The 24,221-nt window shown below is 48.5% G+C and overlaps 1 protein-coding gene across 5 annotated transcripts in view; it reads left to right on the top strand.

Moving 5' to 3' along the window:
- The window catches only part of ZBTB40 (zinc finger and BTB domain containing 40), a 44,581-nt gene extending 20,749 nt beyond the window's left edge, over positions 1-23,832 (top strand). For 4 of the 5 annotated variants that reach the window (XM_076355986.1, XM_076355987.1, XM_076355984.1 and 1 more), the window contains 13 exons: positions 3,330-3,522; positions 6,329-6,465; positions 6,918-7,107; positions 8,181-8,314; positions 9,285-9,453; positions 14,906-15,313; positions 15,818-16,024; positions 16,739-16,903; positions 17,358-17,572; positions 18,164-18,326; positions 18,659-18,745; positions 19,737-19,957; positions 20,693-23,832. In XM_076355986.1, coding sequence (XP_076212101.1) covers positions 3,330-3,522; positions 6,329-6,465; positions 6,918-7,107; positions 8,181-8,314; positions 9,285-9,453; positions 14,906-15,313; positions 15,818-16,024; positions 16,739-16,903; positions 17,358-17,572; positions 18,164-18,326; positions 18,659-18,745; positions 19,737-19,957; positions 20,693-20,884 — 2,481 coding nt within the window. In that variant the 3' untranslated portion in view covers positions 20,885-23,832. Of the gene's footprint in view, positions 1-3,329; positions 3,523-6,328; positions 6,466-6,917; positions 7,108-8,180; positions 8,315-9,284; positions 9,454-14,905; positions 15,314-15,817; positions 16,025-16,738; positions 16,904-17,357; positions 17,573-18,163; positions 18,327-18,658; positions 18,746-19,736; positions 19,958-20,692 lie in introns of those variants that run through there. The other variant, XM_076355988.1, reaches the window with a different exon arrangement.
- The last annotated feature ends 389 nt before the right edge of the window (positions 23,833-24,221 follow it).

The raw sequence follows: 24,221 nt of genomic DNA, 5'->3' as shown, positions 1-24,221 counted from the left end.
TCCAAAGGTTCATAAAGATGAGGCTTTCCTTTTTCTTCTCACAGTCACTGCCTCATTAGCTACACATTTATTCAGCAAGACAAGCACAAGTTTTACGTGTAACAGCCTTTCTGCTAGGCAACTGGGTTCTTTCTGTGCCTGGCCCAAGCTATGCATGGAGCAAGTCTGACTTTCTTCGCTTGAAAACCAGTATATGATGTGTTGCGAAGCCCCTTTGTAAATCCCTGTTTTTCTGGGGAACTTTTTACCTAGAATTTCTACTTTTTGAGTGCTTAACTTTACAGAAACACTAATAAAGCCATCATGTGGGGCAGTAGGGTGGAGGATTTGGGGGGATGGCTTGGGTGCAGATTCTCACTTAAGAGAAATAAACTTGGATACAAAGGAAGAGCAGGTAACCTCCTGTGCATGGTGTCCCATGGCTTAGGTCATCGCAGAGTTCAGAGCGACCAGTCCACAGTACAGCCCTGAACCTGGAGCGTCAGAGTAGCTTGTAAAAACACCCGTCCTTTCCTTCTGTCCGGGCTCTAGAGGGGAATTGGGCATTTTGAGCGATGTCCTTTCCCTTCCCTTTGGCTCCAATGCCTACATGGCTTTGATGTCCAAACCAAACGGCTTCAGAGCTAGGACAGGTATGAATGACAACACGAGGAAGGTTTCTGGCCATTGCAGGAACAATCCTAACTGGACGCACTGGGGGATGAAGGAAGTCCCATTGCAAGCAGAACAGGGGTATATTTTCTGACTGTCTCACCCGGTTGTTGTCAAAATGAGTCTCAAAATGTCAGCACTGCATCCCCCACTGCCAGGGCAATCACTTCTGCGCCTGTTGACACTTGCCTGGGAGCAGTGGTAGGTTACAGCATGAGCTCCCCAAAAAGATGCTGCTCTTGTACCCCTTTTTGTGTTCTCTTAAAAGATGACTTCAGACTGAGCAATCCAGAGTCAGCTCAGTGTGAATTAGATGGGAGGATATGTCAACAGGTTCACTAACAGAGTTTTGGCTATAAAAGGACAGGTTTTTAGAAATGAGAGAAACTAATTAATGAGATCAGCTGCTTGTAAGAGCACAGGAGGAGCTGTTGGATTAGTTTCTTTTATGTTAAAGGTAGGAGAACTGTCTGAAGTTTGCATCCTGAATGAGAGAGGAGAATTTGTGTGAGAGGTTACAGACCTGAGTGAATGAATAACTTGAGGAAGAGTATTAGGATCTGCAAGGAATGGCTGAAATGTCCAACAGGCAAAGAAATGTACTTCAGAGGTATGAAGAGAGACTTGTGGCACGTCAGGCTGCTGGGCATCACGGCATATATCGTGGCAAGCAACAAACATTTGTCTGACCAAGTAAAGAAAAAGAATAATGAGAGGAGATGACCTGCAAACTCATGGCTGAGCCTAGGGCCAAATCCAGGAGAAGCACAGAAACAGAAATTTCCTGCAGCTGAAGTGAAATCACAACTCAAAGGGCATCTCCCAACAGAGTGGAAGAGCTGACCACGTGGCTATGAGAGCGACAGCAAGGTTTATTACTGTATTTTCCAAGTTGAGAGTGGTCCCTGGTCACAATTGGTGACCAGGACAGAGGTGTGGGAGAGGGAAACAGTGGCCTAGGCAGTCAGCTCTGTGGGCGCGTGTGTTGGGACAGGCTGGAGGGCACATGTAGCTGAAGCACTGCATGTAAGCAAAAAGAATGGGATAAAATGCAGCAAAGGGTGTTCAAGTAAATTGTTTCTGCCTGACCTGGAATCTTTATTTGATGAGATAAAAATGTTTTTTTCTGCCTCCATCTAGACTTGAGCAAGGCATTTGAATTTCATGTGAGGAAATCGTTAAACTAGAGGAAGCGGTGATATTAAAAAAGGATGTATCTTACAGGGGGATAACTACAGATTGTGTTGAAGGCAGGACTGACAGGTTGGAGCAAGGTTGCCAGTGGGATTCTTGGTTCTTATTTAATATTAATGCTAATGTTATTGACGCAAAAATATCAAAGCATGCTTAGCAAAACTTGCTGATGAGCAAAACTGGGATCTTTTGTCCACACAGAGGAGGATCTGCAAGAGGGAGAAGAGTTACATGGCTGAAGAACTAAGTAGTGAGAATTGAATGATGTGGTAGTATAAAGTGAAGGGTGTGCATTTAGATGCAGTAACGAGAATGAAGAATTAAGATCTCATCTGAAATTTCTGTGTGCAGTTCCAGTCTTGTTCAAAAAAGGTGAATTCGTATTGAAGCAGAGACAGATCTGCAGTTGTAAGATCAGGGGAGTGGAGAAGCTGTTTTACGAGAGGAGCTGCCTTATTTAGACAAGTGAAATGAAGACTGAGAGGGAATATGATTGTGCTCTTATAAAGAAATTGGAGAGGAAGGGTAGAGTAAACACCTCGGAGGGTTCAGAAGAGCTTTTTAAGCTAAAAGATAATGTTGGCACATGAACAAATGGGTATACACTGGCCATGAATAAATTTAAGCTGAAAATTAGAAGAATCAACAGGGGAATGAGGCTGTGGAAGAGCTTTCCAACCAGGGGAAAGGGACCAAAATGTAACTAGTTTTAGGACAGATCTTAATAATTTTATTAATGGGACTGTGCAGTGTAGTGCTTATGACAGCAGGGAACTGGGCTGGTGGCCTACAGAGTTTCTGCCAGTCCTACATTTCAAATGCTTAGGAACACAGTCTTTGCAGAGAGGAGGTCAACCTGTATTTGTCAGCTGGCTTTCCCTTGTAGGAGCCTTGTAGGTATTATACTGGCATGCTAAAGCTTTTCCAAGTTACAGTGATTGCATCTCACATAAGAGATGTCTCATGTGGCCTCGTCATAGAAATAATCATTCAGTTAATAGGATGCTTATTTAAATAACGAGTCTTTTTTTTTTTTTTAATTTCTCTCCATGCCTGTCTTTTGATGACAAGCAGAAAAACTGGGGAGACAAGGGAAAAGACACTGTCAACTTAAAAAGTATTTGCTAAAGATATTAAATGAAATATTATTTTGAACCCTGTCTTTAAGTTTTTTGGGTTTTTTTGTTCCCTTTGAAAAAATGTTTTTTGCTTGTCAGCCACTTCCAAGAGCTAGACTTGGTGGAAGAACTCACCAGGGTAGTTTTCAAGGTGACACATCAGATATACCTGGGACGTGTTTAAATGTTCCTGTAACTAGCACCCTGTAACATCTCCCAGTTAATCTAATTAGTGGAAGCAGTGAATATGGATTTGTTGCAGTACTGTGCACTGTGATACTCTTACTGTTTCTCTGATCTCTATTCATATCCAGGAGTTTGTAGGAAGCTCTCACAAACAGGTCCTTGGCTGTTTCTTTGTCACAGGTGGTTTTGGATTGCTGTGAAGGCGGCTGTCAGAGGGAAGCCATGGACAATCTGCTCAGGAAGGTGGATGAAGAGAAAACCCTGAAAGCAGAAAGTTTGGTCAAACTTCTGGGGGCTGTGAAAGCATCATTCCCCGGTCTCCACCTTCTGCTAGACAACTTGGTGGCAGCAGCAAACGTCTCTGATGGCAAAGGTATGGGTACGCTACACTTCAGATGCCTGGGGACTCAGTTCAGGGAATTGCCAGGAAGTTTGGATGCTTCTCTAGACTATATAATCTTACTTTCATTTAAGGGAATGGGATGGCCATTTTATGCAAACAAAAATGGTCTGGGAGCACTCAGGTAGGAGGACTATGCCAGCAAGAAGGCCCCCGCTTTTCAATGAAATGAGAAGTGTTGGACAGAAGCCTGTTGGGCTCCTTCCTTGAGTTTGACACCGATAGGGTAGAAACTAGGATGTCATCCCTGGAAAACAGGAGAACTGTTCCCTCCAGTGTCAAATTACTTTTTGGTTTTGAGTCACTTAAAAGCAGCAGCATGTGTCTCCATAATAAATAGAACAATTTTCACTTAATAAACCCTTCATAGGTGAAGGCATCTTTACCAAACTCTGGTCCATTGGTGACTTTAACTCATGGTACTTGCTGGCTTTGAAGGCAAATACCTAAAACTTCCCCAGTGCTGTAGATGTCTTGAAATTAAATACAGGCAATGTCTTACCTGGCTTCAGTCTTTGTGAATTCCTTGTGATTGAGGGAGACTGTGGGCTGTGTGTTTGGTTGGGTAGTGTTTCTGCACATCGTGGTCATTGAGTTGTGGTCTCCTGTGTGGAGTAGAGTGTGCTGATGGGAGTCCCACACTTAGTGTCCCCATTAGACATCATTGTCTTGGACAGCTAGTCCCTTTCTTTTTGTTTTGGTGGGGTTTTATTGTTTGTTGCCTGGCAGTGGTGGTTCAGGGACTTGTGAGTTTTCACCTTTCGGCTGGTGGGACAGCCTTCCAAGTTTGGGTGGGTTTAGGCACACCCCTGAGCAGTTCAGATAGAGAGGCAAATTTCACCAGCTCTGAAGTCACTTAAAAATTAAAAACTAAATTAACATGCAGTGAAATGTAAATGAGTGTTTAATAGAAAGCAAAACTGTGCTCATAATGCTGATAATTTCCTCTGCAGCAAACATTCCCAACAGGCAGTTTGCTTTGTCATTTGTTAAGCACGATTGCTTTCTTGAAATGCCAGACTCCCAACATGGTTAATTATCTAGTGGTAATACCCATTCCAAGGAGGAGCATTCCTTAATTACATAGAGCTGAATCTCCTCAAATTGCAGCTTGAACAAACAGAAGCACAAATATTTCTTATCGTGGAAATGAAGAGGGAGGGAATGATTTGAGCCACTGACATTAGCCTTTGATGTCCTGTGCTGTCCTGTTAATAGAAATGAGGATGTCTTGTACAGTGGTGCAGGGCACGCTCTGGATATGGAGCTCACCTTGGTATGGCAGCAGAACTGAGAGTGCATTCCTAACAACTCAAATTTGTGTAATAAAATCAGAAACATTCCGATGGAAAAAGGGGAAAATATTTTTATTTGTAAACCATCCCCTGATCTATGTGGGGCACATCCAAGTCATACCTAAACCCTACGGAGCTCAAGTGCTTAATGAGGTTCCCTTAGCTTTGCCAGGGAGTAGACTCATGTCTCCAAGAAGTCTTTGTCCAGGGAGTTTTTGATATTAGCTCAAAATCTTCTGATGTTTATTCCCACAGCCTGCCATTGCCTCCTTCACCATCCTGGAGAGCTTTCTCTTCTTACCTGGTACTGTATGTCTTCTGGGTCCCAGAGGCTGTATTTTCTTTTCACCAAGCTGTGTGTATTTAGCTGCTTTTCTCCCAAGTAGTGCTGTGCAAATAATAGATTTTTCTGTTTGCTACTGAACCAAAATAATTAAAAGACCTAAGCACACAAACAAAAAACACGCACAGATGTCTTGGATGAACTACAATTTTTTGTTTTGGTTTCTCCTACAAAAGTATAACTATGCATCTTCTCCAATTTCCAGTTTTATTTATCAACTAATCTGGCAACAAGTACAATCGTATATTTCTTTTGGTACACAGGATATTCTGCCCAAGTCTCTTCATTATCCTGAATAAACACTGTTCCTCTTTCTTGGATTAGTCCATTGTGTCCTGATACTGGAGTGTCTATAACAGGTTGCGGTGTTACTCTAGAATCATTGTTTCTCAGATTCATCAGGGCAAACCTCAGCAGACCCAGCTTGGAATTAGATATTGGAGGAGGAAGGAATAAGGTTAAAGTTGCTTTTTTTTTGGCGTAAGGGAGAGAAGAGGGTGTTACTGCCGCTTTGCAATCACAAGTCTGGTTTGTGTTCCCTTAACACTTTCACCAAGGACAACTCAGCCTGCTAAGTTCTTGATTACCTTGGACTATCTGGGTGTTTGTAAAATGTCAGTATATTTGATAGTCATATACCACTGAGATGGAGCATGTTGCAGAGCTCCTTCTCGGTGGAGTGGATCAAAGACTCTCACTTACAGACCTCTTTCAATGAAACTACAATTAAGGGTCTCCTTGATTCCAGGGCATCAGAAGAGGCTGATGAACATCTCGAGGTGTTGTCTTTACAGACAAGGCCACATGTTTACCTGCTGAACATGGCTGAAAACTGAGACTTTCTTCTTCTGGGCTCAGACCAGGACTGAGACTTGGAAGGCATCTGGGTGCCAGAGATCTATTTCTGTAGGCATGTATGGACAGAGGATATTCTGTGTTGTCTTTGATTTGGGGAAGTTTTGATTTGTCATGTTCATCCTCTGCTTGGAGGTGAATCCGTATGTCCTGAGTGTAAGGCCCTGAGCGGTAGTAACGCAGGGAGAACTGCCTGCCTTGGCTTTTTCAGTATCCCCTAGCTCTGAAGACCTTTGGGAAGATGCTGCAAGCTGAGCTGTTCTCATTCTCATTCACTTGCATTCAGCCAAATGGAGCCCAGAGGATTATGGAGCCAAACTGTTGAGACGATACCGACAAAACTTAGTGGAGCTTCTCACAGACACCCAGACGCTGCTGCAGGGCATCTCTGCTGCACAGAGCCTGGCTCCTGCTGAGAGAGAGGTAAGCAGTCTCCTGCACGTGTGCAAGCAGATACTGAGCTTTAATCCCCATCTGGGATCCCTATCAAGTCCTGAGGACTTGATTTACTACCTGTCATGGCTTGGTTTGGGGCAGTCCTCTAGCAGGACTCGGTTTAATGATTCCTTAGCATCCCATAGCAGGAGTGAAGCAGGTAATGAATATGAAGCTGAAGGTTGGCAAGTAAGAGTGGCTGATTTGGGCACTGAGGAGACATGCTCAGCTTTGGAGTGAGTCGAGGAAATGGCTGATGTGTTTGGGTGAAGGGCTGGGCTTCAGTGCAGTCACTGCTTGGGTTGCACTGTGAGCCAGATCTTCAGCAGGGTAGAAGCAAGGGAAGGCTGGATCTGGGATGAGCCATGGTCGTGGCTAAGCTTGACACAGGGCAGATGGACGGGGTACCTTGTTAGTGCCTCACTGTGGGTCTTTCCAAGGCAATGGAGCAAGTTGTGAAGTGTGAGGCCGGTGGTTTCGCCTCCCTCGTGTCGGCGGCACTGGATGAGCGGTCTCTGTCGGTCTCTGCCATTTGGCAGCTGCTGCTGGCTGTGCGGGAACCTGCACCGCTGAACCTGCTCATGGAGGAGATCCGGAAACAACCTGGCGCAGAGTTTTTCTTCCAAGCAGGTAAAGGCCTTGGTGTCCCCCCACGCTCTCCCTGAGCTTCTCCCGCTGCTGGCAGGAGCTGCTTTCTAACTCCTCACCCTCTCCCCAGCCAGGAACCCCTTCTCTTCCAATAGGTCTCAACACCCATGTCTCGGTGAAAGAGTGGATTGGTTGGAAAAGCACTTCTGTCCGCAAGCGCGGCTGCTTTGCTTGTGGCTCTGTGCCTTCAGGTTTTGTAATGAGCAAACCTTTTTAGAGCTGGCCACCATCCTGCGCTAATAACCAGCTGGAGGCCCATCAGACTGAAAGCACGGGTTTCATCGGAGGTCTGTGTGCAGCCACCATCCTGTCCTCCCCAGAGCCTTGGCCTCTGGCTTTGAGTTTTCCTACTTTAAAACCTAAACTCTGTGTTTCCCCCAAAATCGTTGCCAAAATCTCATGCAAGTGTGAGGAGTGCTCAGGTTGGTGGTATTGTGGGGCAGGAGAGGTTGGCTGTGCAGAGGCCAGCTGTGTGTGCTGGCCCTGTGGGCACAAAGCTGGCGTTCACCTGCCTGCAGTCAGATGTCTGTGGTGTAGCTGCCTCTGTCAGAACTCCTATTCTCCATCCCCTCTGTGCTCAGCCTGGAGAAACCAGCACTTCTGGCGCACGGTGCATCCAGCCACTTTTTACGTGGCTGTCCCTGGATGAGGCAAATTGTGCCTAGAAATGCCTGTTTCTCTGCAAAAGGCAGAATGGGATGTCTATAATTGGGGGAGAGAAGAAATCCTGAGTCTTGGGAGAATCATGCGTGCCTTTCGAGGTTGTCAGTGTCTCAGCAATGTGCTTTGGAAAACCTGATCTTCTCACCCAAAGTTGGACAAGCAGTGAGAAGTGAGGTCTGCTAGGGTTTTATGCTGGATGTCAGTGCTGCAATTAGTGTAAACAAAGCTTGCCTGTAGTTGTTCGCTGTTTCCTATGCCCTAAAGAAGTCACTTCTGCTGTTAACAGCTCAGCTTCAGGAGCGGGCTAGACAAAGCTAACCGAAGCTAAGGCCTTCAGGTTCTCCTTGGGTTTTGTGTTTTTAAATACCTTTACTTTTTATTTTCATCCTCAGTGGCCACCAGCGAGAGCACAGCCATTGAGATCATCCTGCGGCACAGCAAGCTGATCTCGGAGGCCATCCAGCAGAGAGCGGACCTGGAGGGCTTGGGTCCAGGGGAGGCAGGACTCACAGAAGCAGTAAAAGAGGTACAAGGGGATGCTCTTGGAGCTGGCGTGGTTTGGGGCTCAAAGGGTCGACAGGCTCTAGCGTGCACTGAAATCGAGGGATGTTACTTAGGTTGGGGAAGCCATCCAAAGTTAGACGTGCCCCTCTGCTGAAGTGAGAGTGTGTGGGGTGTTTTATATAAATTCTGTGGGAGTTTTAAGATAAAAGAAATTGCCAGTGAGATTCTCAGTTGGTGAAAATGTGGGTATTCAGACACAGCAAAACTGTTTCAGCTCTGCAAGGGTGCTGAAGTCCTGGAGAAAGCAGAGCTGCTAGGGAGTGGGTTTCCATTTGAGTTGGCTGTTCCAGGACATACGAGAATGAAATGCTCCTAGCAAATGCACTGAGGATGCCATGACTGTGTAGTATCCCAGAGCGCCTTGCCTGTTCTCCCTTTGACAAGGAAAATGGGCTGTGTTAGTAACGAGCTGGCCTTTTCCACCAAGCAGTCTGTGGTTGCTCATTCCTGCTTTGGTTGCTGCTGCTGGAGATCTGGAAGGGTGAGGTACATATGGGCATGCACAGATCCTTGCCTTGGTTCTCCTTGCAGTGGCTGGCTGAAGCAGGCTTGGATTTGGAAGGGAGAGAAAAGGCCAGAGAGTAGTGTATGAAACACACGCTTATGAGTTAGGTAAGCTTGTAATGCTGTGAGGCATTGAGAAACCGCTCTTTCCATGGAAAGGTGGTTTTAAGTGAGCTAATACCAAAACAGAAAGTCTGAGAATTTAATTTGTTGTAACTTTTTTTTAATCCTGAAATTCCCTCAGCTCATGCACATACATCAGTGGAGGGGCAAAGACCTGTATGGAAAGGGATTTCTTTTCTGGTTTCTCAAAGCTGGTTCCCAGCAGTAGAGATGAAACAAAGAGGATGTGCCCTCATTCCCAGACCATCCCGACCTTTCACAGCCCAAAATCTCTGTCATGTGATGTTTTCTTCTTACTTCTCCAGCTACTGAGTATTTCTGCTCAGAAGGAAAGTTCAGAGGCCTCCTTGAAAGCAGCTCTGAGCACAGCCCAGGAGAAGTCTGTCCCGGCCATCAAGATCTGTCAGCTGCTGTGCAATGTCCATGAGTCCTTCCCAGACCTGCAGCCAGTGATGCAGGAGCTGGGGCATGTGGGTAAGAAAAGCACAGGCTTTCATCCTTCTGTCATCTTTTACACGCGGTTATGGGAGTCTTGGGCAGTTTGGTAGTGGACCTCAGTGTGCTGGTGGCCTGAGGTCATTTCACAGAACTACCCCTGGCCAGATGTCGGGGTTGTACTTGCAGGAGGGTTCGCAGGGGTGACCTCTGGATCCAAGCGCTGGAGTGTGCATTTCTCCTGCTGGTAAAATGCACCATATTAAAGTTTTGTACGTTACGAGGGTTGTGGAGACCGTAACTGACCCCATACTGGTATTCCTTAACTGCGATTGCATTTCTCCACCCCAGCCCTTGCTCTGGAGGCATTTAAGCAACTTAGTTATGTAATTTGTATCTATATTGGCTTATTTTTCAGAATTATTATCCTTAAGCTGTGGGGTTTCTTTGGCTCTTCCTGTACTGTTGGATCTGTATGAATTTGGACTTGTATTACAGTCCCTTGACACTATATGTGTACGTGTGGATACTTCACAGGCTGATTGCAGAAAGGTCACATCAGAGCACACTTGCCTTGTACAAAGATGACTGTGATGGTGCAGTCTGTAGTCCCAGACTATTTTCTGAGTTAATTTTCTTATAGTGCCTTAATTTGGTCTTGCTATGTATACACTTCATAGAGCAAATGATCCCCTGGGAGGGTCCCACAGCAGTAGGGGGAATGTTACATACTGCACTAGTTTGGCAAAGGTATGAATGAAACATACGCAGATAGCAGTTTGGTGAGTTCCAGAAACAAATGCATAGCAATAACCATGTGTCAGACCCTGCCCTGAGCTGTGGGATGCTTTCCAGCTGAGCCGAGTTACATCTCTGCATCCGTCATTTGAAGGAAGAATGCTTAACAGAATTTGGTGCTTTAATGAAAAAGATAACAGAGGGCCAGGAGCTAACTGCAGGTTTGCATTCTCTTGAAAGGGATGCAAATGTGACTTGCTTATTCTGTTTGCTCACATACATTTTTATGGCATCATGTTTCCCAGCACATCCAGATTCTTTGGGCTGCAGAGTCCACTGGGATGTACACCGCGTGATTTTTATCCAAGCACAGGTGCTCATTCAGCTCAATCCATCCCTATTTACTCATGGTGCCAGAGCTACTTAGCTTCCAGCACAGTGTGGAAATACCAGCAGATTGCTAGGTAGTTAGAGTAAGCAGCTTGTTATTAATGTCTCATCTTTTTTTAGGGGCAGAAGACAGAAATTGCTTTGTCTGAAAATTTGGGTCAGGGCCATGATCAGTCTTTATGAATGAACACAAACCTTGTGGCTTTGACACTCGCCATTGTTTTGTGTTTGACAGTGAGAGATGAAGCCAATGTTCCCCGTGTGCTGGGAAGGGGCAGAGAGTGACCTGTCCCTAGGTCACTCTATGCACCCTAGGTTTGTTAGCTTGCCTGCGTTCTTGAGCAACAGGGAAATGTTGTTGGTGTGGTAGATGGGACTGGGTGACGGGGAGCAATGTGTGTGTAGAAGAAACCGAGGACCTGGATTACTGCTGTAGCCATAGGGCTCAGAGGACGATAGCACATGCTCTGCTCCTCTTTCTTGACTCAGTGGCCTTAGTGGTCTCCCTGAGAGATGTACTAGACTGTAGATCCACTATTCATGCCCAGTTCAGATCTAGGTCCTCTCTTCTAACTCTGACAAGAGCTGCCACCAACCCAGTTGGCTTTTTCACCTGGTCATGGCTCTGATGAGGATTTCCAGAGAAAAGGCAATTCCTTCTTATCTGCCATTCCTTCCTGGTCTCCTGATGCTGCAGGCACTTGCCCCACTCCCCTTGACCCTGTCTGACCATGGGATGTGCCAGGGCTGATGCCCTGGTGACTCTAGAAGGAGGTAAGCCAACAAAAATTGCACGTGCTTGTGAATGTGCAGCCCACCTTAGCTCCTGGACACCTTGCAGTGCTTACCAGTGAGGGACTTTGGGAGTCAGCTAGATAGCTCTGGCAGCTGCCTGCTTCTCTGGCACCAATATCAAAGAGAGCAGACTGCTGTTACTAAGTGCCTTTGCAGGGCTTCAAGTCAGGGTTGAGATGAAATCAAGCAAGAAGCAACATCAAAAACAAGAGCACTGGAAAAATGGTATTTACTTGACAAAACCATACATTCTGTAGGAAGTGTCCAGGGGAGGATTGCCAGTTACCAGCCCCTTTTTGGCATCCTACGGATCTTTACATGGAACTTCCATATCTTAATTTCTAGGCCAGTCTCCTCAGCTCTGATATCACTGCTTACCAGCCCTAAATGTTGCTGGTGGCTTTATGGATTAATAGCCATGTGGCTCTTGGCATGAGATATGAACGATAACTGTGGACTTCATGTTTGAGGGATGTGAGCTTCCACTTGAAACAGAGGAGATCTTACATTTCTGAAGAACATATGTGCCACATGGAGATGCGTACAGTTTGCATTTCCATTTGAAAGCAACAGTTTTTACATCACTACTGCAAAAAAAAACCCCAACAAAACTCTGATACTTAATTTAGGTGAGCTGAAGCACTTGGAAAGCACCAGGCATCCCTGTGGAGGAAACTGTCTGCATCCATCCCCAACCACACTCAGCATCATCAAAGTATTGGGTTGGTTTCTTTGGTGGAGGTACAATACGAAATCTGTGGCTTCTCCTTGGGTCCCTTCTGTAGTCAGAGCACTTTCACTGTTGGCAGCTGGCGCTTGCAAGGACAAGGTTTGCCTCTTCCAGCCAACTCCATAACCTCCTCTCTAGCCAGCTGCTTTCCAGGTCTCCGTACAGTCACTTCTTGGGAGATCATGTTTGTCAAGATATGCCTCACTTTCAGAGCTCAGAAATGTGTCAAGAACTCCAGCAAAAAGGGTTTTCCTCTGAATAGTCTTGTGTTTAAAAAAGACAGTTAGCATCTAACTTAGGCCTGAGTCAGCCCCTGGAATTGTTAAACTGCAGGGTCTGAGCAAAATGCCGTTCTCCCCTATAAAGATTCTGCGTTAGAAGCCACCATGTGTGTCAGCAGGCATCGGAATGACCTTCAGGATGCAAAGGGGTAGGTGAAATTTTCTTCCAGCTTAAGCTGAAGAAGAGGGAGATGGGATGTTCACACACCAAGAGATCTTCTACTTCTGGAGTCTAATAACTATCATGAATTGCAGGGAGGGTAGAGCAGCCACCAGGATTACAGACTCAGCAGACCACTTACAAAAGAGAACTCAGTATGAAATATGCCATAATTAACAGCAGCATTTTTCTTCCAGTGCTGAATGTCTTTGCCACCAGAGAATGGAAAGTGATGCAAAGTCCAGAGTCCCAGAGGACCCCACAGTCGGGAATTTATGTCTGGGACCTTTCTGGTGTACGTTTACCCTCGGGCTCTGTCTGCTCCCAGGAGGCTCAGCCAGGGGCATGGCCAAGGCATGCTGAGTTCCTGCCCCTCAAACTTGGTGTGCAATCATTTCTTCAGTCTGGTCTTACTTCTCACGAGAGCACTCGGGCTCACCTCCCAGCTTCCTGAATCTCCAAGGATGGAAGCTGACTGGGTAAATGTCTGTTGCTCGACACTGCTCTAACAGTTGGAATGTTGTCTTCAGCCATAGGAGGGGTTCTGGGAGACATCCTGGCTGCCAAGTGGAAAGGAATTGCTGCCCTGATGTAGCAGTGCCACGTGTCCCCTTTTCTGTTCAGGCAGCAGCCAGCCCATGGTACTTGATGCCATTAAAGAAACCTGCATGTTCAGCAACCTGACACCTGACCTTACTGTCACATCAGCTTTGCATCATGCAGTTTAGCATGTCCCCCATTCTCCTGTCTCATGGTAGCCAGACTTCGAAAGCCTTTTGAGGGTGTATTCCACCATCAGGTAAGGTTCCTCCTGCCATCCAGGATGTATATATTACACTGGCACGGGACTACGGGGTGCAGGTACCTAGCCATTGATTTCACGTGATCTGCTTCACCTTTCTTTCAAAACTGTTCTCCGGGAGTAGTAGCATCCCCCTGAAGATGGAGAGCTTTTTTCTGGAGCCCCTTTATGCCTTTCCCCACGAAGGTGGACTGGAGTTGAGAGCTCCCTCTGCCTTTATACCATTACAGTCTTGTGCTGTTGTCTGTAATCTTGAACAACATTTTCACAGGCATAAGAGCAGGAGGGCCATGAGCCAGCTCTTGGCACACTGGGGTCCATGGCAAAACTCCTCTTCACTTCATCTGACTAAGGTTACACCCCTGCTGCCATGGCACTTCTTCTAGACATTTCCAGTCCTGGTTTCCTTAGTACTCGTATCTTCATCCACATTCATCCTGCCCAGCAAGATGACTCTTTTTGACGTTCAACATTTCTGGGAGGTTTAAAGATACTTCTTCACTTGGGTCAGAAAAACTGACAATGTTGATTGTAGGAATGTGGGAAGAGACCTTAGAGGTGAAAGGTGTGTATTGCTTTCTTGACAGAGCAGGACAAACTGGAAACCAGTCTTCCAGTCTGTTTTTCTCCCTTGATGTGTTCACAGGTCAGAGGGTTACCACCTGACATCTTACGATTTCCAAGTCTGTTGGAATATGTCATCTGGTTTCTAGCTGGTTGGAAGTGCAGGGAGGACACTTTGCTAAGCTCTTCCCATAGTGAGAAAGGCAGAAATGAAGTTTTGCAAGCACAGGCTGAATTTCCTGTGCATTAGCAGAAGGAGAAGTCTGCACTGGTTTCCATGGCCACACAGTTGCGTGGTTCTCATTATAGCAAAGAAGCCAAATATATCTGTTTGTGTTTTGATTTCTTCCATACGTGCATTCCCTGTGGGTCTTTTCTGTAGATTGAGATCCTAGGTGAATTTTCCAGCTTGTGCTTTTTGAGATGATGGTGTTACAGGGACTCAGAAAAGCATTAGACTTTGTAAGAAGTGAATGTAATGAGCGATTTAAAATACCTCAGGGCCCTAACCAGAAGACTCAAAAGGGTCGTAGCAAGATTATCTGTTCCCTTTCAACGAGTTTGCGTTTCGGAAGTATTCCTGAGATTTCTTGTAATTAATGGCTGGATATCAACTCTCAATAGCAGACTTACTATCATACCTGAGGCTCAGATCTTCAAACATTTAAGCATGGCTGTAACTTCACGTGTCTGAGCAGGAGGCAGATGCTTGGAAGCAACAGTTGTTCCTGTTTGAGGAGGAAGCTCTTTGGAAAACCTGGCCCTGGCTCTTGCCATCTAATCCAGCCCTTGGTATGTGTGGGTGGAGAAACTCAAGGACCACTCTTTTATGCATTGTACCATGCATGGCCATGGCCACTTTTGGTCAGAGCCATGTGCCACTGTTACGATTAGACAGAGTGTCCGATGTGTGTCTGTTCTTGCTGTGCAGGGACAACTGTCTGTGTAGGAGCATTCAGGAGATGGGAGGCTGAGGGGCTGGTGCCCAGTCCCGCTGTTCACCACCGAAACAGGAATTGCTATTTCCACAGGTCTCTTGACTGAGGGAAGTGGAGAGAAACCTGGGATCAGGAAGTGGAAGGTGAACAGTGAATCCCAGGTTGAAGCTCTGGACAAAGATGAGGACAAGGCGGGAGGTGCTGGTGCCAAGGAACTGAAGGAACCCCAAGGAAAAGCTTCTTCCAAGAAGAGTTTTGTCTGCAAAGCCTGTGACAAGACCTTCCACTTCTACTGCCGCCTGAAGGTGCACATGAAACGTTGTCGAGTGGCCAGAGGAAAGCAAATCCAGTGTAAGGAGTGCAGCGAGGTCAAATCGACAAAGAAGGAGCTGGAGAAGCATCAGCTGGAGGTCCACGGGGTGGTGGGGATGGCCAAGAAGAAGAAGAAGAGGCTCCCCGTGGCGTGCGACATCTGTGGCCGAGAGTTTGCTCATGCCTCAGGTAGGGTTGGTGGGAGGAGGCGTGTTTGGACAGAAGTCTGGACAATATAATAAAGCAATAGTCTGAAATCTTCTCCTCCTCCTCCTCCTCCGCCCTGCAGCTCTGTGAGCGTTGTGTGTGAAAAACACGGCTCAGCTCTTTCTCCTGCCCCACTGAGCACAACCGCTTTCTGATTAGTTCTTCCCTAATTGGTTTTCCACATGGCTCATCAAGGAAAAGTGGGGCTACTGGCAAATTTAAAATCTTCCAAAAATAATCAAGCTGTTCCAGTTCTGCGGCTGGTTTAGCAGGATGAGTAAGAGGAGTTGAGTCTCTTTGCCTTCCCTGTAGCAGCTCATGGTACCCTGGTGGACCTCAGGGCCAGAGGACACTGGTGGACCCCTGGTGTCGCCGGCGGGCTGGTGGACCTCTGGGCTGGGTGGAGTGGTGCCTCTGCAGCAGGGTTGGGCAGGGCTGGCACTGGGTCCCACCAATGCCACCCCGATGTCCTGCCTGCCTCCCCAGGGATGCAGTACCACAAGCTGACGGAGCACTTCGATGAGAAGCCCTTCTCCTGTGAGGAGTGCGGGGCCAAGTTCGCGGCCAACTCCACACTGAAGAACCACCTGCGGCTGCACACGGGGGACCGGCCCTTCATGTGCAAGCATTGCCTGATGACCTTCATGCAGGCCTCGGCCCTCGCCTACCACACCAAGAAGAAGCACGCTGAGGGTGAGCCTTCCCTGCGGGAGCCCAGCTGTGGGCTTGGCTTGCTCCATCCACCCCTTCCTGCCCTGTTCCTCCATCTGCCTCCTGGCCGCTTCCCCACCCTTTGGGGGAGCCCTGGGCAGCAGGTTGCTCCCAGATCTCCTTCACCTGCATGGTTTTGCCTGCAGTTCCCTACTCTGCCTTTCCCCCATCCCCTTCTCCAGGTCCTCCGATCAGCCACTCAGTTAGCAGTTTGCTCTCCATTAAGGGGATCTTCCTCTTCCTCTGCCTTCCTTGTTTTTCTCCTGAGTAACTCTGTCCCCTCACATCTAGACTCCTGCAGTGCGTCCTCCTCCCTCTGGTTAACCTGCTTTCTCCCATCCCTCCTTCTGGCTGAATTCACACAGTTTTTCATGCCAGTGCTTCTCCTGCCCCTGCATCCAGCCCCCTCCACTACCAGGGCATGAGCATGTTGCAGCTGGGCAGTTAATTTTGAACATGAGACATGCCAGCATGTAGTACCTCCAGATACTTGAGATCTTTGGTAATTTAATACTCCCTGTGCAGGTGTGGTTTTCTCCAGCACCTCTAGGACCTTTTTGACCCTGCGCTGAGATGCTCTGGCTGCCCCAGGAAAGCTGTCCACTTTGCAGTCTCTTCCCTTTCCCTTTGAAATTAGGCATAGTCCAGAGTTCCTGTCCCGTTAGGTGCAGGCTCTTACCCTGGGTGTCACTGCAGGGAAGATGTACGCCTGCCAGTACTGTGATGCCGTGTTTGCCCAGTCCATCGAGCTGTCACGCCACGTCCGGACTCACACGGGGGACAAGCCATACGTCTGCCGGGAGTGTGGGAAAGGCTTTCGCCAGGCCAACGGGCTCTCCATTCACCTCCGGACCTTCCACAGTGAGTGTGGCCAACTGCCTCCCTGGCTTGGGCAGTCCAGCCTGCAAGACATGGCTTCTGTGGGGTCATGGCAGACCCATCTGTGCCAGCAGAGGCTTGTGCAGGTGTTACTGGTGCCTGCAAGCTGGCTTGGTGTCTTGGGGTTCTTCTCTCCCAAGAAAAGCAAGACTCTTTCGTGATTTGATGCTGTGGGTAGGGTTTTCCCAAAGAAAATGGCGGGGCTGGCTTCCAGCAAACCGCAAGCTGCTGGGAACCTACCACAAGAAGCTGTAGGTGAGCAGAAGCAGCAACATCTGTATGCAAAGCCAAAACTCCAGTGCTAGTTTTCATCTGGGAAGTAACAAGCTTTTATTTCCCTTTTCTTTCCTCCCTCTGTGAATTCTCCTCTTAATTCTTTTCTTTTTTCCTTGATTTCTTTGTCCCCTGTGGTTCTTGTTGTGTTTCTGGGCGGCAGACATCGAAGATCCCTATGACTGCAAGAAGTGCCGGATGAGCTTTGCCACCCTGCAGGAGCACCGCAAGCATGTCCACGAAGCCCACTCCCGGGAGTACCACCCCTGCCCTACCTGCTCTAAAGTCTTCAGCGCCCCGTCGCTCCTGGAGCGCCACATGGTGACCCACGTCGGAGGAAAGCCCTTTAGCTGTGACATCTGTGACAAAGCTTACCAGGTGAGCTAGTGCAGCGAGGATTTGGTGTCATGTGCTGGAGGTTGCTGTTGCTCGCTCCTGCACCAGGATCTCTCTCCTGTCCATGCGCACTGAGTGCAGCAGTCTGTGGTCAGCAGAAGGAAAAATTGCACAGAGGAGGCAGAGTCTGTAGGGAAAAGGCAGGTCTGTGGAGGGAGATGGGCCGTGACTGCAGAGGGCTACATACCTGCCTGTCTGGACCCTCAGGAATCTCTTTCACCGAAGTTTCTAGCTGCCAGGAAGTGTAGGAATAAAAATACTCGTGTTGCAAATGGCATGCCTCAGTGGGAGTGTGTGTGGGAGCACATTCCTACAAGGGAAGAAGAATTCACACCAAAAGGAGTCCTGCAGCGAGTGAGATGAGGATGAGGGGTTCAGCAGTGTTCAGCTCTTCAGGGGCAATGGAGAAACAGAAGTGAGGTGTTAGCTGTTGTCCTGTGGGAGGATGAGCAGGTCTTGTACCTGCTGAGCACAACCCCACTGTTCCTGTTGCTTTCCACGCGGTTTCTTGCTGTCATGATGTCCATGGAACAGCTTTGTATTGTAACCATGATTTGATCCTTATCATTGCAGCAGTTGTCAGGGTTATGGTATCACAACCGGACCCACCACCCTGATGTCTTTGCAGCTCAGAATCACCGCTCCTCCAAGTTCTCCTCCCTGCAGTGCAGCTCCTGTGACAAAACCTTCTCCAGCACTGCTGCTCACCGAAAGCACGTCAAGGTAGAGCACACAGGTAATGGCCCATTTGTTAGCGAACAAAAACATGTGGCGACTGCTGGGAGAGATGTAGTAATAACTCTGATAATACAAGGTTGCACATCCTGTTTACCTGCAAATCACAGTAGATTTGTTGTATTCTTTAGCAGTCTCTTCTGGCAAGTCTCATCTCAGCGTCTTGCAGCTCACTTGCTTTTGGCCTCTCCCATTCCTGCCTTATCTCCAAAGATGCTCCTCATGTCTGTGTGCATGTGTGGTGTTGCTGAAATATTAGCAGAGCTCTGGTCCAGAAGGTCTCTTGTAGAAGACCTTGGGTGCACACTTTTCTGTTCTTGGCCTTGTTTGCAGATGTGAAGTTCCACGAGTGCGAGACGTGCAAGGAGCTCTTCCCCACGCTGGCTCTCCTGCAGGTCCATGTGAAGTGCAGGCACTCAGGTCTGTTACATTTGCTGTTGTTCATGTTAACCTTGTGAGCAATGACTGCTCCTCTCAGTGAGCGATGTCTGAACTGTAAGTAGGAGAGTGAAGACAGACATAGTAAGGAAGCAGAGTGTGAGGAAACAGAAAATATGGATGAACTGAAAAAGCACTGGTTTTGGTGAGGCTGGGACATGTTTGTCCCAGAGCTTCTGGAGCCACTGGAGTCAAGAAGGGATCTGGATTTGCTTGTTACAGCAGAGAAGAGAGCTAAGTGCAGGTGAGGAGACATCAGCACAGAGAAATGAGGAACTGAACCCTGAGCATGGGGGTTTGTGGAGGACAGAGCTAGTGGAGACTAGGGAAAAAGGGAGTTTAGCACCAGAAAGATCAGAGAGGGACCTGGGCTTGGGGAGACCACATCAAGGGCCCTTTGGCAAGTGGGCAAGCTGAAGCAAGGCTGTGAGGGGTGAACTGGCAGACCAGACTACTACGAAAGGTGGGTCCCTGGGGCTGTGCATGGGATGGCAGGAGAGGAGATGGATCAGGAGACATTGGAGGGGGCTGCCAACAGCAGCCTGGAGAGTGAAGAAGGAGAAGACCTAGACATAGCTCTGTCTGAGGGGAGAGAGCCCCTGGGGTGGATAATGGGTTTGCAATAGCTGAATCAGGAGGTGCAAGCCAGGCCAACAAGGAGCAGTGCTGGGTGGCGCAAGGGAACAGGGAGAAGAGATGTTTGCGAGAAGGGACAGCCGCAGCTACTGTCACATACACCAACCTAGTTTCTGAATGCCAGTGCTGCAGGGATCTGGAGCTAAAATGGACCTGAACAGCCACAAACTGTTTGACGGACAGTGGTGTAGCCAGGAGAAGGGACACTGGCACACGCCATGCCCTGAGTCCCTAGTGGGTTTCAGCCCTGTGTATCCTGACCATTTGCAGCTCCCTGTGCCCTTGGTCTGGCCCTGGCCATCGCAGCCCAGGCTCAAGGCAGTGCTTCTCCCCACAGGCTCCCAGCCGTTCCACTGCTTGTACTGCTCAGCATCCTTCCGCTTCCCGGGGGCCCTGCAGAACCACGTCACCACTGAGCACTTCAAGCAGACGGAGAGCACCTTCACCTGCGAGCTCTGTGGGGAGCTCTTCCCCTCCCAGGGCGAGCTGGAGGGGCACTACAGCACTGAGCATCCCAAGGTGGTCTTCTCCCAAGCCACCATGGCCCAGATTGTGCAGGTAAAGACTGCTCTGTGCCGCAGCTCCCATGGTTGTTCATCCATCCTCCCCCTCCAACCCTCTTATTCTTCCCAAACCCACCCTGCAGATTCTGTCACCCCTTCTGCTTCCTGATTCCCCCTTCTTAGAGGGGTCCAGGATGCAAGCCCCCCAGCCCTCAGTGCTCTGGGATTTCTGTGCTAGTGTGAGCTGGGCTCGCTGGAGGGGAAGCAGCTCAGTCCTGGTTTTCGGGAGCCGAGGAGGAGCGACTGACAGTGTATGCAGAGGTGCCTGGTTACTCAGGCTATTAAAACCCAGATGACATACCCCATGAGATCATAGCTGTTTTGTTGGAGGCCAAATGCTAGGCTTGAACCCAGACTCTTTCTCTTCAATATCTCAGCCATCAGTGGAGAACAGCTCCTTGGATGAGGGAGCCCAGTGTGCAAGATTCCCTGGGCTGGCATTCCTCCAGTGGATAATCACAGAGTTTATTGTCTACGACTGCTTATGGAGCTAAATTATAGCAATTCTGTGGAGAGAAATATTTAAATTACTCTCCTGTCTTCTCTTTTGCGTCATCGGTGTGTGTGGTTTGGTGTTTCCCATTAGTCTCACACCTATTGTAATTGCAGACCTCTGGCGTGAAGCTAAATGTTATTAGCAGAGCTGGGGCTGGGAAAGATGTGGGTAGCAAAGCGATTGTGGGGAAGGTGGTGCTGTAAGTGTCTGACTCTCAGGTCATCTTCCACACAGATGATTCAGGCGTCTGAGCAAGGATCAGCAGAGCACATCATCTCTTTTGATGAGGCCCAACTCGCTGGCTCCCAAGTGTTTGTGACGTTGCCCGAATCCCAAGTGAGCCAAGCTGGCTCCGAGCTGGTGGCAGTGACCATGGAGGACTTGTTTGTTGACAAAGTCACTCTGATTTGTGAAGAAACCAAGTGAGAGTGAGCAGGAGCCCGTGCGTGGCACCTGATATCCACTGGACTGGTTCAGGAGCTGTACCTCATCGTGCTGCTCTAGCAGGGAGATTCAGGGTTTCTTTGGGAAAGCAACCCAGGTACGTGATGCTGCAAAAGAAATGGCGTGCAGCAAGCACAGCGTGGCCAAGAACAGAAGAGGTTTATAGACATTCACAAGGGCCTGGGAAGTCTCCCTGCAATCAGCAGCTGCCGGCTCGGGTGAGCTGGACCACCCATCCCTCCTGGCTCAAGAGAAATAAAGAAGCAGAGGAAAAGATGGGAATTGGGTGTGTTCACGTGTGTTCCTCCACTGCTGTGAACAGAGTGGAGTGGAGGAGACTAGTGCAGGACAAAGTTGGGGTGGTGTGGGTATGTGAAACCAAAGAAAAAGCTGTCCTGAGAATTCAGGGTGGGGATTTTTACAGCTGAATCAGTGATGTGCTTGCAGGTATCTGCTACTCTGCAGGGTGAGTAAGGGCTGCTTTGTTTCTTCTCTTGCTCGCCCCTGTACCATTGTTGCTGCCTGTTGTGCCAGCTGGAAGAGTCCCCCAGTGCAGAACTGACATTTGGGCCTCTCTGCTCGAGCAGAGACTTCTTGGGAGTTGTGCTAAATGGCTTTGGAGCTGTTTAAGTAATACCTTGTGTAGCACAGGTCTGATCCCATCCACGTTTTTGCTACGGCTGTGCGTTACGAAGAAGGGTCACAGGCAGGTCTGGGCATCCACATCCTCTGTGAGCAAAGAGCCCCGAGATCTCCCACCCCTCCTCCAATTCGCCAAGGACGTGCTGAAGCTGCCACATCTGAGAAAGGAGAAGGAGCTGTGCCTGCATGCCAGGGCCCGTCGTTACTGGTATCAATGGATTGGCACTAATGAAGGTTTTTCTGTCTGAGTGTGTAATAGCTGCTCTCACTGCACATAGACGTTCCCCGTGGCACACAGAGCATTGCTTTGTAAAATGCATTCAGATACCTACTGTAAAGTTTGCTTCTCTGGTGCCAGCATGATGCAACAGCTTCATTGCAGCACACTGGCCCCTTTAAGGCTAAATTTCATAAAGCTTTTTATCTGCAGTTTCCTAAAATATAATCTGATAATTAATGGTTTGCTGAATCCATTATGAAGTGCAATTAGATAGATGCAGGGTTCCTGTGGCTCTGAGGGGACTGGTAGCATTTATCTTCTTTTCCCTCATGCCAAAAGGTTGAACTCTGCCACTGCGATATTTACATACTGAGCGGTGATCCCCGCCGCATCTCGCAGCCTGAGACCCTGCAGTGAGCAGTGCCTGTTTTATCACACTGCCCAGAGCCATGGGAGTGCAGGAGATGAACAGATTGGAGTTTTCCAACAGCATCTTGTGCTGGCTGCTCACAGCCACCAGGCAGAGATGGTCGTACAGGAGCATGCCAAGGTGGTTGTGACAGTGAGATAGTTTGTTGTTCCTGTTACAGCTTGGAGAAAAGAAGTGAACAGCAAGGGGTGACTGCAGGAGAGGGGCTTGTTGGAGCTAATGTTCTGCGTGGCATTTTTTTTTGTGTATGTGGCAGCAAGCGTATGACCCTGTTGAAGTGTTGCACATGTCGTGAAGTGCCCCCACCTTTCTCTTCCTCGGTTGCGTGCATGGTTTGTCCCCCAGGCTTTGTGGTGACAGTGAAATGGAGGAAGCATGAGGTTAAGTTGCCACTGAGTCCAGGAATGACCAGGAGATGGTGCTCAAGATCTTGAGGATTAGTGCTAATGGCCAGGTGCTTCTGCACCTTTGCTGAAGCTCCTCTTAGCTCCTGGGCTGGCAGGCGTGGAGAGACCTCGAGCCACTGCCAAGCTGGACAACTCCAAGCCCTGGACAGGACACCTCCAAACCCTGGATGTCGCTGCTTAAAGAAGAGCCTGAAACTGCGCTGTGGCCACCTGTGGAGAGAGTAAAATACATCTGTTGCTGAGGTGGAGCAGCAGAAAAGCCTGGGATCCCCCTTGGCCAGGAGGAGAGCAGAGGGGGAACTGCTGGAGACCATCTCATGCCTGCCTGGACACAGAATAGCTGTGCGTGGCGCTTAGGATGAGCGCAGGGATAATGACAGAACAAACAAGTATGACTTGATGGTCTCAGAGCAGATATATTGGGAGGTTAGCGGTAGATTTTATCCCACAGGCTGGTGGAGATGGAAACTGTTCCCCCTTTTCTGGCTCCTTGGGGGCTGGGAGCTGTGGAAATCCTGCACAGGCTGTGTGAGTGCTCTGGAGCAGGGGATGAATTGTCCAGGTGATGCTTTGCAGATGTCCTAGCCTTCATTTGGGAACCAATATCTGCAGGAGCGCTAGATGAAGCTGATCTCCCTTTTTTCCTGAAAAACTCTGGAGGAAGAGTAAAGGTTTAGGGAGAAGTTGCCTTATTTATAGCCCTCTCATAAGGCAGAGGGAGCTTAGCTAGGGAAGAGCATGCAAATGATGCATTTTGGCTTTGATCCGTTTGGTCCCTGTTGACCGAGTGTTGTCACAGTTGAAGGGGGACGGTGTAGATCACACATCAGGCGCAGTTCAGGTGCACGTCTCCTGTTCAGGGCCATCTCTCCTGCCTTTGTGCCCAGCCAGAGCCTGCATGGGCGTATTCTTGGCACAGTCCTGCCAGCAGTATACGCCCAGTGAGAGCTCTGCAGCAGTACAGAGACCATCAAGCATCTCCTGTATCATTATGAGGAGATAATAATTCGGATCCCCCCATTCCAGCTCCTTCTTGATGGATGAAATATGCACTTCAGAGCAAATTGCAGTGTTAGCAACACCTATGTCCTACCCAGAAGGAAGATGTGTTTTCCAGGGCACGTCCTGGTCTGGTGTGCACAACGCTGAAGATGCTGATCACTAGTGATTTCTTGTTATGCTGCATATTCTTTTTTTCTCTGTAAAAATAAAACATGGAGAATGAAAGATGTAGCTGCACAGTGTCATGTGAAGCAATTGATGGGAAGGAAAAATCCTTATTTCTGAAAACGTGATTTTTGCAGGTCTTCTCCCAGGTGCTGAGTGACCCATTGGGTTATGTGGGGTCCTGTGCCCCTCTTGACCTTGGTGCCATCCTCTGTAAGGAAGCGGAGGAGCTATTGTCAGGTCAGGCTGGAGCACGGAACCATCCTGCCCTTCACTGTGTCCTCCTGTTGCAGGTGCCAGATGCTTTTGGAAAAAGGGCAGAGTGCCTGGAACAGAAGCCTGGAGAGTAACATCCCATGGAGGACGTTACATCAGTTAATGATTTATATATCTCCATGCATTAATTGGTGCCATTTAGGGTGCAGGATTAAGCTTGTGACAGTTAGGAAATGT

This window comes from Aptenodytes patagonicus, chromosome 19, assembly GCF_965638725.1.
Source record: "Aptenodytes patagonicus chromosome 19, bAptPat1.pri.cur, whole genome shotgun sequence".
In the NCBI taxonomy this organism is placed as follows: Eukaryota; Metazoa; Chordata; class Aves; order Sphenisciformes; family Spheniscidae; genus Aptenodytes; species Aptenodytes patagonicus.
The sequence above is the reverse complement of the archived record's forward strand: the minus strand, read 5'-3'. Positions and strand labels throughout refer to the sequence as shown.